The sequence below is a fragment of the Amblyomma mixtum genome, chromosome 3, assembly GCF_055824585.1.
Source record: "Amblyomma mixtum isolate Tamu chromosome 3, ASM5582458v1, whole genome shotgun sequence".
NCBI lineage: Eukaryota > Metazoa > Arthropoda > Arachnida > Ixodida > Ixodidae > Amblyomma > Amblyomma mixtum.
In genome coordinates, this window is record NC_143014.1 from 121343464 (window position 1) to 121358818 (window position 15355).

Here is a 15355-nt window from a genome sequence, read left to right on the forward strand (position 1 = left end):
TGCCAACATGTGCATGTTGGGGAAGGGGCTGAGGCAAAAAAAAACTGTGCCTTTCCAATGGAACAATTGCTGTTATCCAGCTTTGCTATGCCCCTGCACAGTGAAGCAAATGGGCCGGGCAATGCCATTGCTGGCATATACAAGGAGAGCTCTTGTGTTGAACTTAAATGCATTTAACAAGGATATCCTGCTGAGAGATGAGTTGCACAGAAAGCTGCAAGATATCTTCTGAACACTTTTATTAAAGAGTTCTCTGACCAGCACTGAATTTGCCAGAATGTACACCAGTACTACGTATTTTAAAACAGCTTTTATTAAAACATGTATATGAAAAATCTTCAAACAAACCAAACTTCTTCAATAACAATACAGTGGTGAAAATTGCACAAAGATCACAATACGTTCTGTTTAGGTGTAACATGTGCTGTTGCACCACCGAAGTCGTTGCTGGTGATATTCAAAGTTTTTGGGTAAAGCAAATGGGACCGATTTCTTTACATGCGTGATCAATATGCTGGCAAGGAAGATGCACACAGTATTCTAGACACGGTCGACAAGAGTAAAAAAAAAGTGTACACACATATTACATAAACCACAATACCTTGCTTACTACCTAATTTCTAGAAGTTGCTACGCCATGCTGTGCGCCACAGTGAGCACATTGGTCCCAGTTGACTACAAAAAATGACTGCACTACATGGTAAAGATGAAGCCCCTTTTCTGTTCCCAAGCTTCTCAGAGGGTCACAGAGTTTATACTTGAGCACCATGCAGAATGTGAAGGTAATTAAGCAAGCGGTAATACAAAAGAAGAATGTATATAAAATATTAGCAAATACATTTTTTTTCCGAGTACAACAATAACAAAAAATGCAACAAAACAGCATGCATGTGTAAAAGAAATCTAAATATGCCTATCAACATCAACAAGGCGAATTCATACTTCACAGCTGTTCGGAGGCCACAATCGCTACCATCATTTCTAGGGGATTAAAATAGTTAAGCTCCCAAGAGGCACATTCCTTGCTTCGCCATCACACTGCTTCCATATAAAACTCCTAAAAATAAACTAAAATCAGCTCCTTCAGCTTCTTTTCAAGGAACATACTTCTACCGCCACCGGTGAAATAAACACTCTTGACCGGTATAAAAACTTCAAAACATAGTGAATGCGTTTACTTTATGCGGTGCACGCACTACGCATTAACTTTTTAAGCACCAACATTCGTAAAAAGAATGCAATGTCGTGTCGAACTGACCTTGAAACTTGAAACTCAACTGAAGGAGGGGAGATGGAAAAAAAAAAAGAAAGACACTGTAGCAAGAAGGCTATACATCAGTTCGTTACAGAGCGGTAGTAATCAGCCAGGACATTCCAGGCAGATGGCTCCATGAACCCTGCTGGTGGCTCCTGACCACTACGTGCCAAGCTGCGCATTTTGGTGCCAGAGATGAATTGGAAGTCTTCTTTCCGCTCAGGCTCAAACAATGCCATCTTCTTTTTCTTTGTGTCATAGGCGGCCACTTGAAATGGGATGATCTCAAGCTGTGTAAGGCCGGGAGCCATCGTCAACACCTGCAAAATGCAATTTACAGAAAGAAAGCACAAGATAACAGTGTTGTCATTCTGGTCTATCTACTCTTAGAATGCAGAGCCACGTATTGTCATACAGGCACCAACAAAATGCAACACCTATACTTCCAAACAAAATGCTTGATGCAAGACAGCACAGCCCATTCTCGGAGTATCATGCTCCACATGTTACAAAACTTTACCCAGTGTTTCATTCACACATCGCAACTGAAGAATATTCATAGACACCCACATACATCTCAATTCTCTCACTACGGTGAAAAAATGACAGATTTTGAGCATTTTAAATTAAAAATTTTTTTCAAGAAGTGCCAAATGCACTGCGCATTGTGATGCATCAAACTGCAGCTTATTGACTGTACTTCCGAACGAAAAAAATGCCAGAGTTGTGTGTGCAAAACTTTTCCAGAAATTAATGGTTAAATATGCTGGCAACACAAAACAACACAAGCAAAACAAAAATAAGCCACTGCGCTGAGCCACAAGTTGGTTACAAAAAAATTGAAATAAACGAACATTGCACACATTCTTAGCTACCATTCTCCGCATTATCAGCTGTGTACATTTCACACACCACTTTCGGTGGCCTTTCAAATTAAGGAATATGACTGGTGTGCCATTAGAGAAAGCAGTTGCATGAGGACGTGAAATAAAGAGAAATAAAGACAGTAAAAATACTGTTCTAAAAAATAAAAAATGACAGTCTGGTAGCATACCCTGCAAACTCAGATGACATTGGTAGGGATGACAATGGTTTATGTGAAAGTTTTTATTCATAGACACAAACAAACAGCACCCAGTGATGTCAACGAAGTAGCCCCAAAAGTAAAAAAAAAAAACTTTGCCCAAAATGCTTTTGAGAAAGCTTGCACACAATACAATACCGCGAGTTCTTCGAGAGCATACGATGGTTACACTTAAGGGGGAACACTGCTTTCAGTAAAAACTTATTTCTTGATGTGTTTACATGAAATTTTTTGTAGCATATTAGAATTTTAAGACAATTTCATGAAAATTTCCCTGTTATATCTCCAGAAAATTGTTTTCTAATATATATCTTTCCTCTGAATCTTGCGAAAAAGCTGCAGAGTTCAAAAAATGCGGCAGAAGGATGGTTTAACATTAACTGCGCGCCTATTGGCATGCTACAGGCCAAGACATTCTTAGAATTTTTTTTTTAACAACACACAAATTTTGGTTTTGAATTTTTTGTGATGCAGCACCTGCTGACATATCTAGAGTGAGAAAAAAAATTGCATATAAGGAATTTAAAATTCACAACAAATTCATAACAAAGAAAGCCGACCTGCACTATGGTCCTAGGAGTGCAACAAAACAAACGAGCTCAAAACAGATAAAACAGTCATGAAGAACTCTGCTCCACAAGGCGAGTATCTAAGCAGAAAACCGTACCTGAGAAAAACTCATTATTCGGGTGTTTCCCTGCAATGCAGAGTTGGCACAGTTCATGATTTTTTTTTTACAGTATTTCCCGGTTGATTAGAGGAATCAAACTTCGGAACAGCATAAAAAAATGACGGATATAACCAGACACAACAATTTTCAGAAAATCAATTTTTTGGCCATTTTTGGGGATTTCAAAGCTGCATAACCCCTTAAGGTGAAAGACACGTATGGTGAGAAAGGTCCTTGCGAGTCTGAGCAAAGCACACCATACCTTTGCGCCATGAGTTGGGTCATACAGGTCCTGCTTTGTCTCAGGATGTGGCATGCCTGCAGGGTCTCTGCCTACAATGTAGAAGTTGCTGCCACACACCATTCTTGCCTTGGCGTGCCACTGAACCTGCACAAGCAGCACGCGAAAGAGGGTGTGCTTCAATTGAAATGTGAAAATAACAGTTGTACAACAGTAAAATGATGAATCTCAAGCAAACAGCAGTGAATACTTATAAAAAGGTTCCATAGTGCACCAAGTACTGAAGTACAGAAGCTAACTTATTAACAAATGACAGTTTTTTTACTTGTGCTATAGCTAAAATCACCACGGCTTAACCATCTTTTTTTTTTTCAAACGCATGACCATAAAGCAGAGCGCTTGGCACAGATCTAAGCAACACACCTTTAATACATGTTCCACATGTTAAGGAGAGATGTGTGCCTTACATGGCACAGCGAAGAGGCTGGACAACACGCTGAATGTGGTAAACATTGGTAATACTATAAGAGAAATGGCAAGTGACAGTATGCGTCTGCATATTCAGCCGCAGTGTTGACAAATTAGCTTTAAAAAGTAGGAAGTGTCCAAGATAAATCCCCGCATGTTTCGTAGAGTGCCAGGCAATACTATCTCTATTCATGTTTAGCACTGGACAATTCTTCTGAAATGTATCATCGGTTTATGGGGGTCTAACGTCCCAAAACAACTCAGGCTATGAGGGATGCCGTATTGGAGGGCTCCAGAAATTTCAACTGCCTGGGGTTCTTTAATGTGCACCGACATCGCACAGCACACGGGCCTCTAGAATTTCGCCTTGAATAGTATCATACATGCCATGGTGCTAAATGCCTATTATATACTATCGTGATTGGAAGTTTTATGGGGTGCGTGTCCTTGTAAAAAAAAATAACTAATGTAGCTCTGCCTCGCAACCCAGTCACGTCATGTTGTTACCAACAGATATACAGCACGCACATCCTCTCATACCTTGACACATCTGAGCGGCTGGATTGCATCACTGCATCCACACATGCACCCTGTAAACTTTTGATCGCAATAGTGAGTGTGTTGTCATGTTGAACACGCTTTGTCTGTGATCACAGCATAGAAATTAAAGCAATCTTAATCAATCTGCGTTGGCAGTAGAGGGTCTGTCAAAATAAGAACTGTGGATGCGGACTTTACTTTGAAAGGAATGCTTTCTGCCCCCTAGGCTGCTGTTATGTGTGAACATGTTGACCAGTCGCTAGTTGCGAAATACAGCCATTTAGGGACATGCTGGTCATGCATTCAGCGAATGCTGTGCGAGAACCAGGTTCACGCCTGTTTCTGCAATGCAGATCATGCAGCTACAAGCCTTTACTCAAACACATGGATATCATTTTCTGCAACAGGGATCAACAATTAGATCAGCAGAATGCTGACACTTCTTTTGGTTGACAGAAGGGGGAGGAGCAGAAGAGAAGAGAAGAAAAGCATCTGGAAGGCCAACCTTGCTACTGAATAGCATGATATGTTTGTTGAAAAAGCCCCGATGACATGAATTTTTGCATTTTCTAGTTTTGCTTTGCACAGATAAGGAAGGCGAATACATGAATTGTTCTTTTTTTTTCCTACTTTAGGGCTTTAGTTGTTAATCAGTGCTTGTCCTCTTGCCTTTATTGTCTTCATGTAGCCTTTTGTTTTTGCTGTCAACAAGACGATTACCTAAGAAGGCAGAAAAGATGTTTTCTAAAGCTGGTCGGGTCCTGCAACTAAGTTTAGGTGCAGTAGAAACAAAAAAATAGTTCCACTATTGTAGCACTTTTGTTTCGCAAGGTCACTTCATCTGCTTAAAATAACAAGCCGTTTACCAAGTGAAACATCTACAATACCTTTTTTCCCCCTCCAACTGTCGCAAAGCAATTTCCACCTTGTCACTTCACTTCACCTCTCACTATTACACTTCATCTGTATATTTCATTAGTTAATTACCTCAGTGGGTCCAGCATACATCATGGGAGATGGGAAAATAGCCAGCACAGTCATCTTGGGGTCTAAAACACCACTGTCCAGCACTGCCTTGTGTTGCTTCATGCGGACTGCCAAGGGCACATCATCGTCCTTGGTCCACCCACCTGAAAAGAAAGCACAGCATATGTCCAGCTTGCCTGAATCAGGTTACATGACTTCACAGTTAGTGACATAGTGGGTACCTCACATTTTCAATGTGCCACACTTTGTGGCAAATCAGTGTTGGCCTGGTAAACCCTTTGTGTATAATCGCATGAATACCATATTTACTTGCGTAGCGAACCCACATTTTCTCTAGCAGAAAAGTTGCCATCAATTTGGGAAGAGGGTTCATCGCACACGGAAAAAAAAAGTTTCTTCATAAAGCTTTTCTCTGTTGCCTTTTTATACCTATCCTACTGGGGCAGGTGAGCAATGTGCCTCTTGTGGTGATGGCAGACAGTCTGTCTCTTGTTTTCTTTCCACAGAACTACCAAGAAATATCCAGTAAGTGCAGACTACCTAACAACACTTACTGAAACACACTACAACATGCAAGATTCAATGTTTATTTTGCACTTTGCATGTAACTTATCTTCATACTGAGAATGTTATTTCATTAGTTCCGACTAATTTTATGTCAAATATCATAGCTGCAAGATGAACTCCTAAACAGCTATAAATATGTAGATACACTGCCATACAATAGGCCCTTTTTGATGACTGGATGTAAAAGCAGGCAGAATTAAATTTGGATAGCGAAAATACGCAGAAAAAAAAAAAAACACCTCCCACTACTCCCAGCTCTACTGTTGCTGGGTGATAAAATGTATGCTGACACCAGATATTTATTGGCACAATAAAAACAAAGCTTCTTACAAATGATAAATCAACAGGAAAGATGATAACGGGAAAAATAAATTTCTTCTGTTTTCAAGACAGCACCTCCATTTTTATTGCCTTGTACTTTATACTACTGAACTGCATTTGTAACATTGTACTTTAGTGCCTGAACAGTTTCGAACAGAGTTAGTTGGCAGTTGAAACGCTATGTTTACCTTTGTAAAAAATGGCTTAACTTAAGCCAGAACTGTAGCTTTTCAGATTATAAGTCAAATCTGAATCAGGGCTTCACTGGAAATGACAACATAATTGCATTTCAAACTGCAAAAGGTACAACAAGGGCTTCAAAAGCATAAATAAAGAAAAAGAAATTTAAGCTCTGATCTACCATTCTTTCAAATACACAGAAAGGAAATGTTTCCAGGTTCAGAGTTATAATGCATACTTCAAATGTGCATACGTGTAGTGAGGAGCATGGTACAGAGCGAAAAAATCTAGATGGGATGGCAACCTAAAACTTTCCAAGAATACAACACTTGTCTTGAAAAGCCGCCCATGCAACACAGGCATTAGTGAAATAAACACCTAAACAGCTGCTACATCACTGTTATAATAGAGAATTTGCAATGGCTCATTACCTCTGGTTCCAAATACCTCGCAGCAGCTGATTGTGGACTACTTCTACAGCACCCACATTTCTTTTCAATATTGCCCTCAATGCTTGTAAACCACAATATTTGTATCTCAAGCAGCTCACCAAGCGGGTGAAGCAACAACACTGGCTTCTTGTAGCCTTTCTCTGTCAAGTGTTTCCTTGTGTCTTGCATGAGCAATGCATGGCCATTGTGAACAGGGTTTCTCAGTTGAAATGCAAACACTGCATCTGCCTGCAAAACAAACATAACACTTCTGCTCAACCCATGTGCAATGTTGATTGTACAGATTACACTACAGAAATGGCTTGCTGTCAACCATGTGGCAATTTCGAAAGGCCATGTACAGATTTCCACAAAGCTTTTGGAACATGAAAGCCACAATTAAGTTTTTTTCGCTGCCTGGAGGCATGGCCTGACACTGAGGGGTGCACTGTGAAGGCTGCCCATGGAAATGGAGAGCACACCCCCTTAGCTCATGGCTGTATGCTCGGGCTGCCAGGAAATGAATCTTTTCTGAGGCTTCACTTTTGTGGGCATGCACTACTGTGATCCTGCCAGCCACGATTAAGATTCAGATGAACAACATTGTTATAACGAAGTTGAAAGGGCCTGGCAATTGCTTAGCTTCATTTTTAGCCCGTGTTGGCCGAGCTTCCAAGGGGAATAGTCATTCCTTTGTTTTATCCATTATTTCGTTATAACGAAGCTCGACTAGTTAAAATCATCTTCTAGAGCATGAAAAATTTCATCCACTCTCGAATGGCACAATACATTTATTGCATGCATGAAGATTCAGCAAAAGAATGTAAATACCATGCATGCTACACTAATGAACAAGTGAGTTATTTGATTAGTTCTAAGTTTGTTTTCAAATAATTTTCACAATTAGAACCAAAGCACGAAGTGGCTGCACAAGCTACGACAGACGCTCAATAGAAAGTGCAGTGTTTGCTGAATCATGATGTTGGAATAAAAAAAAAAAAAGCAGCTCTTTCCTTGATACTGCAAATATGGCCAAGTATTGCAGGTACGCAATAAACTAGACATTACATATGCAGCTTCAGTTCAGCCCACCCTGGCTAGCTAGTCACACTGTCAGTGGCTGCAATAGTTGCTAATTAGCTGTAGCCACTTGGGCACTCTTCCAATGCATCCAGCCTGACTTGGCAGGCTGCATCACATGCCTCTGCATAGAGCTACTGTGCTCGATGCAGATACTACTGTTTACAAAATGGCACTCTGTAGTACTGTATTTTCTCGCATAATTTGTGCACCCCTAATTTATAACCTGGATTTAAAGTGCGTGTGTATATGTGTGTGTTTATATATTTTACTCATTTACACTCCCTGCTCATTTTACTCATTTTATGCTCCCTGTTGCGCCAAACCACCAGCATGCCCACAGGTGTGTGCAAGGCAGGCTTGGGAAGATCGGCACCGCCGCATCACTGTTTGCGGCCACCAAAGATGAGAGTGGTTCGCTTGCACTGCCTTCCCGCACAAAAAGTTGCGACAGCAAACTTCTGGTAACCTCTGGGATGCGCCAGAATCCGAAACAAGTGAACCCCTTGTTGCTCAGTCTGTCACTAGTCAGCTTAGCCGCATGTTTAAAATGTCTTTTTTTCCGAAAACCATTAGAGAATGGAACAGACTACCGAGCGATGTTGTGAGTGTGACATCAAATGATGCGTTCTTTCGTTCTTTAATGATGTGATGCGATTGTGATGTGTTCTTTTGAAGTGAGATGTACATGGTGAAAGTTTTATGCTTGTAACTCTGCCTGCGAGCGGAGGTGTCATGTGTGCTTCTGTGTTGTACATTGTGTTGTAAATTCCAAACATGTCTGCTGGCATTAGTGGACCCCTGCAGACTGCTAGTAATTAGTGCTTACAGCATAAATTTATACATGGTAGCATCTTTAGCCCACAAAGACTTTCCAAAAGCACTTAATAGCATGACAATTTCTGGAAGCCAGGTACTAGCCCAGATGTAAATGATGCAGTGGTTTTACATGGAGTGTGCACTTGTCGCAGCAAGACCTCCTAAATGGCTAGAAATTCTCTTCTAAACTACATGCATACTAATTAGCATTATACAAAAGATTAGGCTCTTCAACATATTTGGTCCCTTTGACACATAAAGACAATGGCCCCAGATGCAACAAAGATAATATGCCAAACGGTTTGGGCTCTGTGGTCTTAAACATTTCTCAATATTATTTGCTCCTAAGCAGACCTGCACATTTCAGAGAGCATGTCAACACAACAGAGATGTACCGTGCACAAATACTCTGGGAAGATGGGTGAACTTGGCTATTGTAACAAGCAAGTGCAACCTTTGGGTCCAGGCTTTTAGAAGTATGCATTGTGGAAAGAGCACATGAACAGCTGTACAGTTTTACAATTGAGGATTTTGCAAGGGGTACTACTATAAAATTAACGAGTATTGAATGCACATAAGGCTGCAGTTTAGTGCAACAATAGAAAGTAGCATTTATACTACCTTCAACCATGATCCAAACATGCCAAAGTAAAAGAAGAAAGTACATACCCCAAGCTTGGAGAATGCTTTCCTAAGTTCTTTTGGGGTGAGCCGGTACTCATCAAGCCCATCATCCCAGTGAATTCGCTCCAAAACTTCAAGGTCACCTCCAACAAGCCAGTCGCCACTTTCATAGATCATCTAGGAAGAACAGGACCATGCTGTAACACCACAACTGGAACACGCATTGTACATGCATTCACAAGGAACATGCTATAAACTTAGCTCTTGTTGCAAGCTTGCATGACTGCACACCTGAACAATATGCAATTCCGTGCAATCGTTCCATACAGGCAGGCCTTTCCATTTCCAAGTTTTTTCTAGAATTTGGGGGGCAAAAATCTGCAGATTTTTTTTCATTTGAAATTCAGGTATAAATTCAGTTGTTCAGGAGAAAGCTCCATAATCCAGGGTTTTTTGGGCGATAATTTGCTACAACAGAATTTATACTATGAGCATTCTTTTTTGTGCAGGACATAAAATGCTGTATTTCTTGCTCATTTTCATAAAGATTATGAAATGGCTGGTCGGACTCTTTTCACCTAATTTATAACAATTATTTCGCTGTGTGCATTACCATCGCCTGCCTGCCTTCGTCTCTAGACTATGAAACCATTCATTCGACCTTGCAACGATTATTGTACATGCACAATAGCCTTTGAGCAGAACATTGTTAGCATAGAATGAGGCAACAATGTCAATAAGAATGTGGTCAGTTCCTGTGTTTTGGTCTCCAACTTCTAAAACATACTTTTCAAGTTTATTCTCAAATGAAGCCACGTCATGAATAACAGGCGTCAAAAGTGGCTTAATATAATTAGTGTACTTAAAACACCTCTTTAGGACATGCAAAAGATGCCGGCTAATTTTTGTGTGTGGTCATTAACTTTGTGCATTCGAAAACATGTCCTAGAGAAAGCGAATTTTCATGTAGAAATAGAGTTCAACCTGAATTTTAAGAAATCTGTTCAGGATGCAAGAATCGGACAAAACCAGGTTTCACCTGGAAACACAGGGCCGTACATATGGACCACTTCTGCAGCGTGTCATACCCATTTTCTCAACAGTAGAATTTAAACACATGATGCAAATTATTTTAACAGACATGGCCTTTAAGATATAACAGGAATAGAGGAATAAACGCTCTGGATTTGCCCTGCTGTGGCAGCCTTTTTTACGTCAGACTTCATGGCTGTCTTTTCAAATAAAAATTAATGCTATTAAACTATTGCTTTTCCTTGTTTATATAGGTTCAAAACAAACATTCAAATCAAAGCAGAAGTTCATTACAGCATTTAATTTTATATGAAAAGACAGCCGAGAAGTCCGATGTCAACAAGGCTGCTGCAGCAGGGTGTAAGTTGCGAGTTTTTGCTCCTCTATTCCTGTTCGGTTTATCCTAGTCCATGAAACAGTAAAATTCAAAATCTCAAAGAACGATAACCATAACTATAAGGGTAGTGTAATGCAGATGTTACAAAGTTTAAGAACAGGAAGCAAATGAAAGCCGATTTATGGCAGATGCAATTGAAAAAAAAAAAAAGTGCTCACATTAATGTATGGATGCCCACGGCAGCTGGTTCCAAACTGTCTTGAGCAACGCTCTTCCTTGCGATGAGGATAAAATTCAGGCTGACGTAGAACTGCATAAACTTTGCCATTGTGCTTGAGTGCAAATGCTGGCTCATTTTCTAGGCGCTTCATATCCTCTGTCGTCACGGGCAATACAATTGGGATGGACTGGTTGGTAACACCACCTATTGGAAAGCAAGCGCACAACAGCCATCAATGAGCAAAACAAGTTAAGTTTAAATTTTGGAGGAGAAGGAGGAGGAATAAGAGGAAAGGCAGGGAGGTTAACATTTAAGTTTTGGAGGTAAATGGAATACCAAAGAGGCTTGTTAGTAAGATTGCAGACAAACTATTTTTTTACTTCTCTTGACCTATATTTACTGCATGCCTTCACAGTAAGATCTAGAGAAAAAAAATTTCATAACGGATGTCAAACGAATGCTAAACCGTAGCTTTTGCAACTTTCAAATGGAGTACAGAGAAGTTCCTTCAGTGTCTATCCATATAACTTAATATAAAACGACAGCTCGAACGTTCCATATTTTCTTCAGGTGGAAATTATGATCCAGTGTGGGGAAATTCTCATAACTTCAGATTTTTGGAAGCAGCATGCCAGGATTGCATAGAAAAAACTCCAACCAACCCAGATGAGCAATTATGCAATTTCTGTCGGGTCCTCGTACATGTCCACATCATGACTCAACACAATTTTCAAGGTCTCAGTTACACTCTGTTTAGACTCATTCCTGTCATAAGTCGTTATGTAAACAAATCAACACATTTAAGGCACTGCAGGGTGTTTACGCTTGCAAAACAAGCAAACGAAAATCGATGTTTACCCAGCCATACCAGACCTACCCTGCAGAGCTACCAGAGCTACAATATGCAGCAGTCCATTAAAAAAAAAAAATATTGCTGCAGTTATTCTGCATGCCTGAATAGATATCTTTCTGCCCAAGATTTTTAAGTCTCCAGTGCAAATTTTCAGACCCCATTCGTTGAAATTTCTCCTTGTGTAGGAGAGATCCGATTGTTCACGTTGCATCCAAATATGTGGACACAGCACCTGAAGGTGATTTACCCCTTGTTCATGCAAACTGTTCCTACCTTCAAGGTAGCAGCCAAAGTGCTGGCTCTGCAGGAATTCAGCCTCGCGCATGAAGCCTGTGAGTGGTGTGGCCCAACCCTCAGAAAGCACCTGAACCCACTGCAGGTCCACCTTGGAGATCTCCACACTGGGTAGTTCCGCTGCCTCTGCCATCACAGCTGGCAACCGCTCGGGGCTCACAAAAAGCTCCTTGACACAGTCCACCACGCTGCCGGGAATGACTCCCTGTAGAGAAGCCACCAGTTGCCCGATAAACCTAATGAATAACTTTCCAATCACTGTCACGGAAGGGACAATTTGAAAGAGGCTATTTTTATTGCTCAATGATTAAGAAACAACATGCATAAGCATGTTAGCGAAGAGGCATTTACTATCTGCATACCACACAAATAAAACCTTAAGTGATTGCTAAAGCAGTCTAGAAAATTTCCTGCTACATGATGATATTTTCCCAATAGCAGACTCTTTAAGGTATACAATCTGGCCAATGATTATGGTACACATGCTTGGTTTCAGTGGGGACATTCTCAGCTCAAGCTGGTTCCTCACCCTTTCTCTGAGGAGCTCAACCACTTGCTGTACACAGTCCTTAATGGTGTCCTTGCCTGCTTTAATCAGCAGATCAGGGGTATCAGGTGCTTCATAGGGCATATCAATTCCAGTGAAACCTGCAGAACAAGTAACCAATATAAATGAAAAAAAGTTTCTTGCAAAAAGTTGATTTGGTCAAGCGGCGAGCTATGCACAGGGCTTTGTTTCGGGGTTTTATGCTCTTTAGAACTCCAGCAGCAAAAACCGGTTGCCATTTACAAGGTTCTTACTGAGGTATAGGTATGCTTATCCTGGAGGTTTTCCCTTCAGTCCCCTGTTTTGCAATGATCAGCGGTATAAACGGTTCTGGTGCAGCAAGTCATGACCAAAAACTCAAGTTCACTTGCTGGCCAGCGAGAATATTGTCCAGGTGGGCGAGGGGGCCAGTGTGTGTGTGTCTAGACAGTCTGACCCGCGTGGTCATGTGATCAAGTGCCTTGAGAGTAGGCACACTCATGGAGTGGGGCAATAGGGTGCTCATCAGTGCCACTTTTCCCCAGACGAAGGTACGTCCACAAGCGTAGTTTTCTTTCCTTCCTTGAGCTATTTTTCCCCATGAAAAGAGTTATTACGATCCTTCACATCCTGTGGGGCATGCAAATATTTTAAACAAGCCATAAAAGGCTGCACAAAGATTTTTTTCTTTTTTTCACATGCATTATTGCTTGCATTCATGGCATTTCTGTGTACGCATTAAACCTGCTGGGCTACTGCACATACTCAAACTGTGTAAGCATTCTTTCAGCATACCTGAGACTGTGTCAGGGAACCATTCCAGCTCATCCTGAACTGAAGCTGTGTCTCGGGCAACAAGAGCTAAAGCAATATTACAATCTTCAATAATTAACTGAGGGGAGGAGCTCTTCAAAATGGATTGGGATAACGACTATCTTCACCATACTAGTGCAGCAGTTTGCACTGCCTAGGTGCCAGTTCACATTTTCCAAAAGACAGCCTTCAAGGTAGAAATTAGGATGAATCCAGTTTTGACAACTCTTGCTTGGGGTGTGGGAACAGTGAAAGGTCAGGCTTTACTCAGAAACAAAGAGCCCCAATAATATAACACATCAAGTTCAATGATGAAAATATCCACTCTGTAGCTGAAAACAGTGAAAGGCCATATGGTGGCCCCGTTAACGGGTAACTATAAGTAGAAAATGAAATGCACAAAATGCGCAAGCTCTTCAAAATTCAAACTAAAAAGCAAGAAAAAAAATTACGCTTGCCTTGCCTGGTTACTAGAATCTGCTAACACTATAGTAATTTAGAAATGCATAACAGCTCAAGCATGCTACATACAACTAATAAAGCACGCTCCTCCACATAAAAGCTTAAGATTTGTTATAGTCAGCCTCGCTAGGGAAGCTGAACATATTGTAAAAGGATGGAAATGAGCATTCTGCTAAACGTTCACGGCAGCAGTAATGCCACAACGAGCCTCAGACATTTCGAAGACAATACTTTTAAAACTTGCCTTTAATTTGCCCCGCACGAGCTTTTCGGTAAAGACCTTTGACGTCTCTCTTTTCACATACTTCCAATGGTGTGTCCACAAAGCATTCAATGAAGAGCAACCCAGACTGCTCATGAATTTCCCTGGCCATAGTACGGTCCTGAAAAAGAGCACAGCTGTGTCTTTTATAAACTGAACAACAGAGAGTTTACACAAAAGACAAAAACTGCAGTGCCAGAAGTACTGACCTTTGCATACGGACTGATGAAGCTGGTCAGACAGACCACACCACTGTCAGCAAACAGCTTTGCAACCTCAGCCACTCGGCGGATGTTCTCTTCCCTGTCTTGGGATGAGAAGCCCAAATTCTTGTTCAGTCCGTGCCTTATGTTGTCTCCATCAAGTGCATAAGCGGGAATTCCATGTAGACAGAGGTACTCCTCCACACCAAAGGACACCGTCGTCTTGCCTGCACCTGAGAGACCTGCGCCACACATGCAAAAGAATACAGTCCAGGACCAATCTAGTATTAAGGTGTGTTTGCAAGAGAAATGCAAAAGAGGCAGTCTGGAGCAAACCTACCACTAAGCATGATTGTTATTGTGTCTAAAACGAAGAAGGAGATCACCACACCTAGACATTTCAGTATGTGAATTCTTGTCACTCAAGACCACGCAAGTGAACCTCGAGATTCACCTCTATTTGTTTCTATGAATATGTGTCCCCACATTCCAGCATAAACAATGTCCTCGGCTCTCAAGCCCTTCGTGAAAAGGTGCATGCATAGCAAAGTGCATGAAAATGTTGCTTGAAAGCTCTTTTAATTATTAAGAGTGCCCCCATCACAAGATACCTACCGTATTTTCCGGTGTATAAGATGCACCCTTGTATAAGACGCACCTGCCATATATGCAGGCTGTTATTGAAGAAGTTGGCATATAAGACGCACCCGTGTATAAGACGCACCCCAATTTACCCAGTTAGGCTAGTGAGGCTTAACTAAACATGCTTGTGTGACCATCGTGAAATGCACCGTACCTGTGAGTTCTTAAGCAACGCTAAGTGATCGATAAGGCAACACTCATGCCATACCCGCCCACGTTTTAGCAAAGAAAAAACGAAAGAACTCTCCTTATGTCCATAACAACATTTTATTTTCACTTAAAACCTTCGAAAAACCTTCGAAGTCTTCATCTTCGGATGCGCTATCAAAAAGTTTGCCCCTTTCTGGAGGCAATGCAGCTGAAACATTCTCTTGGCACAATGCACGTACTACATACACAGAGCAAAGAAAGTTGCAAAGGGAGACTAAAAAAAAATGTCGGCTT

The 15355-nt window shown here is 41.1% G+C and overlaps 1 protein-coding gene across 2 annotated transcripts in view; it reads right to left on the reverse strand.

The window, feature by feature from the left end:
- Positions 1–222: 222 nt before the first annotated feature.
- Papss (3'-phosphoadenosine 5'-phosphosulfate synthase) overlaps positions 223–15355 on the reverse strand; it is a 54934-nt gene continuing 39801 nt past the window's right edge. For both annotated transcript variants that reach the window (XM_089580983.1, XM_089580982.1), the window contains exons 3-12: positions 14276–14511; positions 14049–14187; positions 12533–12651; positions 11983–12208; positions 10855–11060; positions 9313–9444; positions 6864–6993; positions 5246–5388; positions 3272–3397; positions 223–1575 (exon numbers count right to left, since the gene is read on the reverse strand). In XM_089580983.1, coding sequence (XP_089437109.1) covers positions 1336–1575; positions 3272–3397; positions 5246–5388; positions 6864–6993; positions 9313–9444; positions 10855–11060; positions 11983–12208; positions 12533–12651; positions 14049–14187; positions 14276–14511 — 1697 coding nt within the window. In that variant the 3' untranslated portion in view covers positions 223–1335. The remainder of the gene's footprint in view (positions 1576–3271; positions 3398–5245; positions 5389–6863; positions 6994–9312; positions 9445–10854; positions 11061–11982; positions 12209–12532; positions 12652–14048; positions 14188–14275; positions 14512–15355) is intronic.